The 7,801-nt window shown below is 60.5% G+C and overlaps 1 protein-coding gene across 1 annotated transcript in view; it reads right to left on the bottom strand.

The window, feature by feature from the left end:
• Positions 1-7,801, bottom strand: part of IFT140 (intraflagellar transport 140) — a 77,653-nt gene that overhangs the window by 10,364 nt on the left and 59,488 nt on the right. The window contains exons 20-29 of the mRNA XM_077762793.1: positions 7,495-7,685; positions 7,177-7,272; positions 6,826-6,958; positions 6,381-6,524; positions 5,800-5,928; positions 5,534-5,719; positions 1,940-2,146; positions 1,545-1,757; positions 1,303-1,469; positions 7-148 (exon numbers count right to left, since the gene is read on the bottom strand). Of these exons, the coding sequence (XP_077618919.1) occupies positions 7-148; positions 1,303-1,469; positions 1,545-1,757; positions 1,940-2,146; positions 5,534-5,719; positions 5,800-5,928; positions 6,381-6,524; positions 6,826-6,958; positions 7,177-7,272; positions 7,495-7,685 (1,608 nt within the window). The remainder of the gene's footprint in view (positions 1-6; positions 149-1,302; positions 1,470-1,544; positions 1,758-1,939; positions 2,147-5,533; positions 5,720-5,799; positions 5,929-6,380; positions 6,525-6,825; positions 6,959-7,176; positions 7,273-7,494; positions 7,686-7,801) is intronic.

Below are 7,801 nucleotides of genomic sequence, written 5' to 3'. Positions count from 1 at the left end.
GCTCACCGTCTGGAGCTGCTCCGTCTGCACGTAGTGCTGCACCAGGAAGCTGTAGACGTCCCCGACGCGGACCGTGCTGCCCAGCTCCGGCTCCTCCAGCAGCAGCTCGCACTGCCTGACCGCCTCCTTGGGGTCCTCGGTGTATGTCCTGCCGACAGCAGAGCAGAGCGGGTCTGAGCCGGAGCCCCGGACACGGCCCAGGATCAGGAGTCAGGGGTCAGAGCAGGCTCCCCGCCCTATGAGGAGCTCCCCGAAACGGGCGGGAGGAATCTTTTGTGAAGTTAATTCCCGTGACTGAAATGGACCTGTTAATGAGTTCATTCATTTCACTCATAAATTCACCGACCCCCTTAACAAAACTAGGCTGGCTGGCAGTGCTGTTACTGTGCTAGATCCGCTTGTGACCCCGGCCCCGCCTGCCGCCCCCCACCATGGGCAGGGGGATGCAGGGCGCCCCGCCCGAGGAGGTCAGGGAAGGCGGAGCACCTGCAAAGGCCAGCGCAGCGATGGGCTGCACACGACACGCTGGGGCCTGTCGCAGAGCAGGGGTGTGTGAGTGGGGCAGGGACCAGGCAGCAGCCCTGGGGGGCCCTGGCCCAGGGGCGTGTGCTCCTTGCTTCCCAATGTCCTGCTCTCTCCCTCCTGCAGCCCACGGGCGGCAGATATTCCAGAACCTACACATCCAAGCAGGGAGCCCCACCTTGTACAAATGTTCAAAAATACTTCTGGAACTTTCTTCTAAAAGCCTGTTCCCAGGTGAGGAAGAGGCTGGTACTGGTTTAGGCCGAAGCCGAGGCCTGCAGGCCACACAGTGTGCTCCGGGCAAGGCTGGATGGGCTGCCAGGGGCTGGGAACTGGCATCATGTCCGAATGTGGACGGGCTCTCCTAGGAACAGCTACAACCTGGGGCCCACGGCCTCCTTCAAACCGTCCCCTCACCCCTGGATGCTGTGATGGCCACCCCGCTGCCACCCATTGACCTTGAGCCCTGCACACACCCGAGCAGGTCCCAGGCTCCCCCCGACCCACATCTGCCTCACCGCCCCCATCCCAGACGTCCCTGCTTTCTTCTGGAACTGGCCTGGGAGTGCACCTAGGTTCGGGGAAGTCCCGCCCCGGAGAAGCTTAGCGTGAAGGATGCACCATGGCGTCTACACATCCTACGCGGGGTCCACGGGCTCCCCGCGGAGGGCTCACTGCATGTGACACAGGGTCTGGTTCCTGGCTGTGAGACGCCTGGGGGCTCCATGGCCCAAGGGGGGCCCCCCTCCCCCCCGTGTCCCCGCCGGCCTGTGAACCTACCTTCGGGCCTGGATGAGCCGCTTCACCAGTGTCATCTTGCTCTGCAGCTGAGCCAGCTTGGTCTCGTGATCCAAGGGGCTCTTGGCCTTGGCCTTGGCCAGGCACTTGTAAGCCTCGGTCAGCGCCCCGTGGGCTTTGTCGTAGTTTTGGTATTCATCGATCTCCACCTGCAGGGAGGAGGCCCGTCAGGCCGCAGGGCTCCACGAGCTGCCGGGGGGCCCGGGAGCGGGGAGGGCCCGTACCTGGGCACACGCTTCGTAAAAGCCGGCCAGGAGGTCCAGGGCGCGCCCCTTGGTGTAGAAACTGATGATGTTCTTCATGATCTCTGGCTCCTTCCGCCAGTCCAGGGACTGCAGGTAGTTGGCAGCCATGATGTAGATTTCCTTTTGCCTCGAGACGCCCGCAAAGAACACGATTTTCTCCGTGTCCCCCGACTTCAGCAGCGCTCTCATGGCCTAGACGGGAGAGCACCAGGCGGGCTCACGCGGATTTCGCCACCAGAGGGAGCTCAGGGCTCCTCCATCCCTGCGGGGCCCAGGGAGCCCGCAAAGTTCATCTCGGGTGGGGCCGGGTTACCCAGGGGCAAATGGGAAGCTGAGCGCTGGGTGGGCCACCACCCGCGGGCCGGCGTGCTCACCTTCAGCTTGTTCCCCGCCTGCGTGTACTTCTTGGTGGCCAGGTGGTAGCTGCCCTGGCGCATGCAGCAGTGGGCGATCCGTTCCAGCAGCTGGCGCCGGGAGTCCTCGGACAGCTCGTTGGAGTCCTTGGGCACCGTCATCTTCTCGGCCATCTCCTCGGTGATGGGCATGTTCTGCTCCAGGCAGAGCTGCAGGGCCTCGTGGTGCTGCAGGGCGGAGGGGAGGGAGGGTCACCGCGGGGCGGCCGTGTCAGCCCCTGCCACTCGCCGGTGACTCTCATGGTGGGACCCCCTGCGGTGCGAGTGGGGGTGGGGACGCGGGAGCCCCAGAGCACATACACTGCTTGTGGGAGGAGAGAGAAGCCAGGAGTTGATTTTCTTCCACGATTCTTTTCAAATTTTCAAGGTAAGGGTGTGAATTAAGTTTCTTAAAAATGTAAGGGAAATTTTATATCCTTCACTTGAGAACACGTCTGCCCAAGAACGTGTGTCTGGGAGGTGACTCCATCTGTGCGGGGCCTGGGTGGCTGCGGTGCTGGGGACGCTCCTCAGCCGGCCGGCCACCCGCAGGCATGGAGCTGCCTCGTCCCGCGGGTACAGCCCGGTGCGCTGCTCCCACGCTGCCCGCGGGCCATGGGGACTGCTCCGGGGGCGGGCAGTGCCTGCTGCGTTCCCCCCCGCCACCCCCCCGCCTCAGCACATCTGGGTCCCGTGACAATCCAGTGGGTCTGTGAACCTTTGCACCTTTACGGGTGTCATCCAGGGTAAACGGATCTCCGTGAGTGTTTGATCTGAGAAATTCCTTCTCTTATTACAAGTGAGGGTAAGAATCTGATGTTCTGGAATCACCCACATTTCCTTCCTTTTTTTTTTTTTTTTTTTTTAGTTTACTTATTTATTTTGAGGCAGCAGGGGTGAGGAGAGAGGTGGGGGGAGAGAAAGGGAGAGAGAGGGAATCTGAGTCATCAGCAAGGAGCCTGACATGGGGCTTGAACTCATGACCCTGAGATCATGACCTGAGTTGAAATCAAGAGTCAGATACTTTAATTGATAGAGCCACCCGGGCGTCCCCACCTACACTTCCTTCTTAAAATAAACTGTCCATAATCTTTGTCCTTTCCTTGTGAGTTACTGGTAAATTTCTTACTGGTTTATAGGAACTCCATATATGTTAGGAAAACTAGACTTTGGGATAGAGATAGAACATATTTTTTTTCCCATTTTATTAATTATCTTTACTTTTTAAAATTACTGTAATGGTTTTTTTTTTTTTCTGAGAGAGAGAGGGAGAGGCAGAGAGAAAGAGAGAGATACAGAATCCGAAACAGGCTCCAGGCTCTAAGCCAGCTGTCAGCACAGAGCCCGACGCGGGGCTCGAACCCACACACTGTGAGATCATGAGCTGAACTGAGGTCGGACGCTCAACCGACTGGGCCACCCAGATGCACCATCTTAACTTTTTTTTAGTGATTTTTTTCTGTGTGTTACTTTCAAATTTATATTTGATCAAGTCAATCAGTCTTTCCCATTGGGTTTTGAATTCTACTTAGAAGACACCTTTCCTGGGGCGCCCGGGTGGCTTAGTCGGTTAAGCGTCCAACTTCCGCTTAGGTCATGATCTCGCGGTTCGTGGGTTCGAGCCCTGCGTCGGGCTCTGTGCTGACTGCCAGCTCAGAGCCTGGAGCCTGTTTCAGAGTCTGTCACTTTCTCTCTCTCTGACCCTCCCCTGCTCGTGCTGTCTCTCTCTCTCCTAGAAATAAATAAAACATTAAAAAAAAAAATAGAAGACACCTTTCCTGTTTTTAAGCTCATACAAGATGCCCCTGGCTTCTGCTGGAATGGCTGCTGCTTTGCCGGCACACTTCAGTCTTAGATGCATGGAATTTACCGGGACACGAGATGAGAGGGTTTACTGTTGTGTTTTCCCAAGTGGCTGCCTGGGTGCATCAACCCCTCTTACTGTTGTGAAACACTCCTCTAGCACATGTGCTAGATGCACATGTAAATGGTTCTGTTTCTGGGTTTTCTAATATTTTCCTCTGACCTGTAGGCCTGATCGTGCACCAGACCCTGAGTCTCCCACCTATGATGTGTTTTACAGTCTTCGGGCTTAGTCACCTCTTGGTAGTCTTCTTCCAAGATTAACTGGCTGTTCTGGCTCATCTGGTTTTCACTGTGAAACTACAGAATCCACTTCTCTGGCTACAGAAACCCCTGTGATGTTTTTGCCGGGGTCAGATGAAGTCTGCAGCTGCCTTAGGGAGGGTGGGCACGTGCATCTGCTGGGTCTGGACTCGAACACCGGCCTCTTCTTGCACAAGAATCCTCGGGTCGCTCACCAGCGAGGCCAGGCCCTAAGCTACGAGGATTAAGTCTGGCTTCGGGAAGAAATAACTTTCAGTTTGGACAGGCTAACTTGCACGATAAACAATTTTATCTCCGTTCAGTGGCTCCGAGGGACAGTCTTCCTACTCACAGAGGGTCACTGAGACACGCGTGAGGGTGTTCTCTACAAAACACTCCCACGAGCGCCGCTGAGGACGCGGCCTGACGGGCACCCCGCGCACGGCTGCTGGGAATTGAAGCCGGGGCAGTGGCTGTGCTAGACAGGCTGGAAGGTCCTCCAAACACTAGAAGTGAGTTCCCAGATAGTCTGGTAACTCCACTTCTGGGTAAAAATACCTGGAGGGATTGAAAGCAGGGTGGTGAAGAGAGATCTGCACACCCGTGTTCAGGGAGGGGGAGGCGACCCAGGGTCTGTGGACAGGGGAACACGAGGCACTACGCACGTGGAACAGAGCACTACTCAGCCTGAGAAGGGAAGGAGATTCTGACCCCTGCCACAGCACCCGTGAACCCTGACGGTATGACATTCAGTGAAATACACTGGACCCAGGAAGGCACAACCTGTACGAGTCCACATACACAGGGTCTTTGGAGTCGTCCAATCCACAGACATGGAAGGGAGATGGTAGGTGCCAGGGGCTTGGGAAGGGGGAGGGGCGGCTGGTGTTTCACGGGGACAGGCTGCTTGCACCATGATGTCAACGTACTCGACACCACTGACCTGTACGCTTAGACAGGGATGGGCGCCGGGGGGCTCAGTGGGTTAAGGGTCTGACACTTAGTTTCAGCTGTGGTCACGATCTCATGGGCCGTGAGTTTGAGCCCCCTGTTGGGCTCCGACGGCCTGGAGCCTGCTTGAGGTCCTCTCCTCACCTGGTCTCTCCGCCCCTCCCGCATGCGCATGTGTGCTCTCTCGCTCGCTCTCTCTCTCGCTTGCTCTCTCTCAAATAAGTAAACTTAAAAAATTCTAAAGCAAGTTCATAAACTAGATAAGATGCTAAATCTGATGTGACGTGTATTTGCCACACACGCGAAAAGGCCGCGCTCGCCTCCCTGGTTACGATGTGAAGACTCGCGAAGGGGTTGAGCCCGTTCCTAGCGCTCCGTCACCCCTCGGGCAGGCGGGGGCCACAGGCTGCTTGTGAAGCCATAACCACGAGAGATGGTGAAGCCACTTCCACGGCATCTGGAAAAGGCGGCCCCGGGCTTCGGTGCTGAGTGGGTGCCGAGCGGGGCCCCCGATGGTACCTTCTTTGCGGCCAGGAGCAGCTCCACCGCCTTCTCGTACTGACTGTGCTCCAGGAAGAAGTCGGAGCAGCGGGCCAGGAGGGCGGGGTCCGACGTCTCGTCCAGGTCCTCCGCGATGAGCTGCAGCGCCGCGAACTGCTGGGTGGCGAAGGCCAGCTCCAGGGCNCCGCCCCATCCGCGCCCCACCTTGTGGTAGAGCGTCACTCCCCCATCCGCGTGCCCCCCCCACCCCGTGGCAGGGCGTCCCTGCCCCGTCCGCGCCCCACCTTGTGGTAGAGCGTCACTGCCCTGTCCACGTGCTCGCCCTTGTCCTCGTAGTAGAGCGCCGCCTCCGTCATGTCCTCGGGGGAGCTCAGCAGGGCCAGGTTCATGAGCTGGTCGTCCAGGCCATTCTCCTGTGGGGGGCGGGGCACACTCAGCTGAGGGTGCGGGGTGGGGGGCAGCGCCCCTGCTCGCGCTTGCTGCCGGTCCACGTGACCGTGGTTTCCGGGTCGGGATGTCTCCCTGGGGTCTGCGTACAGAAGGCTGGGGGCTCCCTTCTCCCATGAGCGCCGCCGCGGGCCTGACGCGAGGGCCTCCAGGCCAGGCAGCGGCACCGTCGCCCACCCAGGACGTCCCTCCTGCTGTTCACAGGGCCCGGGCACGGCCAGCCTGGGGGCTCACTCCAGAGCCATGCTTCGTGAACCCCACCAGGGAGGCTGCGGTGGCGGACAGGGGCCCCGAGTGAGGCGGCAGCGGGCTGGGGTGGGAGGCACGGCCTCGCCAGTCAATCCCCTTCTCTCTGTGTGAAGTGATCCGAACCGAGCCTCCCACTGGCCCGGTTTTCACACGCGTGCCGCCCGCCTACCTTGCACAGGCGGATGGCGTTGTTGAAGGCCTGCGCGCGCGTGTAAAAGTGCACGGCCTGCCTCACCTCATCCTGGCTCTCGTACTGGCGGGCCAGGTGATAGGACGCGGCCCAGTTCCCGCTCTCGTTGGCGATCTCAGCCGCCTGGAAAGAGAGCAGGGAGCCCTGGGGCCGTGTCTACACCTCCCCACACCCGGCCGGTCTGCCACCCACCCCTACCTTCTTTTTAAAAATTTTAAAAATGTTTATTCGTTTTTGAGAGACAGAGCGTGAGTGGAGGAGGGTCAGAGAGAGAGGCAGACACAGAATCCGAAGCAGCTCCAGGCTCCGAGCTGTCAGCACAGAGCCCGACGCGGGGCTCACACCCATAAACCGTGAGATCATGACCTGAGCCGAAGCTGGAGGCTTAACCGCCTGAGCCCCCCGGGCGCCCCGACGCGCCTACCTTCTGGATGTTGCCCTGGAAGCAGTAGATGCGGACCAGGGAGAAGTAGTCCTGTGCCAGCTCGTAGTAGTGCAGTGCGGCGTCCATCTCGGCCTGGCTCTCCAGGTACTGGGCCCACCACCGCCACAGGGTCCTGGGCGAGCCCACAGCCCCGCTCAGGGCCCGCACCCCCTGGAAAGGAGCCCCGGGGCCCCAGTGCCACCTTCACCGTGCTCTACGGCACCAGCAGCCGGCAGGGCGCAGCGCTGCAGGGGAGCGGGGACGCCTCGTGCCCCCCCCCCCAGGCAGCGGCAGGACTCCCCTCCCCCCGCCACCGGGCGCCACGACCAACCGTCCGGCGGTGATACTTACTTGTCCTTCATCTTATTGACGTAGAGCTCCAGGGACTGCGGGTCCTCCGAGAGCATCCTGGGCACCTCGAAGCGGTGGGTGTCCGACTTCTCGTAGCTGCAGGGGGAGGGCGGCTGCAGCTCGTCCGGGGGTCTCAGCACCGCCCGCGACCCCAGGCCAGGAGACCCTGAGGCGGGGCGCTCGGGGGTCTCAGGCTCTCCTGATGGGACTGAGCCCAAGCTGCCCACCCACCCAGAAGCTCCCACCTGCCTTGAGGTGGCGGAGGAGAAAGCAGGGGCCCGAGGGCCCAGCCCGGCCCTCACCGCGGCCCCCACTCACTGGCTGAGGGCCAGGCCGCGGTCGGCGCCGGCCTCCAGGTGCCTCGCGTAGTTGTAGTAGGTGGTGCGCAGGTGGATGCGGTCCCGCAGTTCCGCCACCTCCACGGCCTTCTGCCACTGGTCGGACGCCTGGTACAGCTTGTTGAGGAGGTCATAGCGGCCGCACTTCCTGTACAGCTGCTCGGCGTCCTCCTGGAGGAAGCAGAGCGAGTGTGGGCCGTCGGGCTCGGGGAGGCCTGCCCGTGTCCCCCGGGGGCAGCCAGCGTGGCGCTGCGCCTGCGGTGAGAGCGCAGCAGCCGGGTCGGCAG

The sequence above is a fragment of the Crocuta crocuta genome, unplaced genomic scaffold (assembly GCF_008692635.1).
Source record: "Crocuta crocuta isolate KB4526 unplaced genomic scaffold, BGI_CrCroc_1.0 scaffold234, whole genome shotgun sequence".
Classification (NCBI taxonomy): Eukaryota; Metazoa; Chordata; class Mammalia; order Carnivora; family Hyaenidae; genus Crocuta; species Crocuta crocuta.
This window is presented reverse-complemented; position numbering and strand designations above follow the sequence as displayed.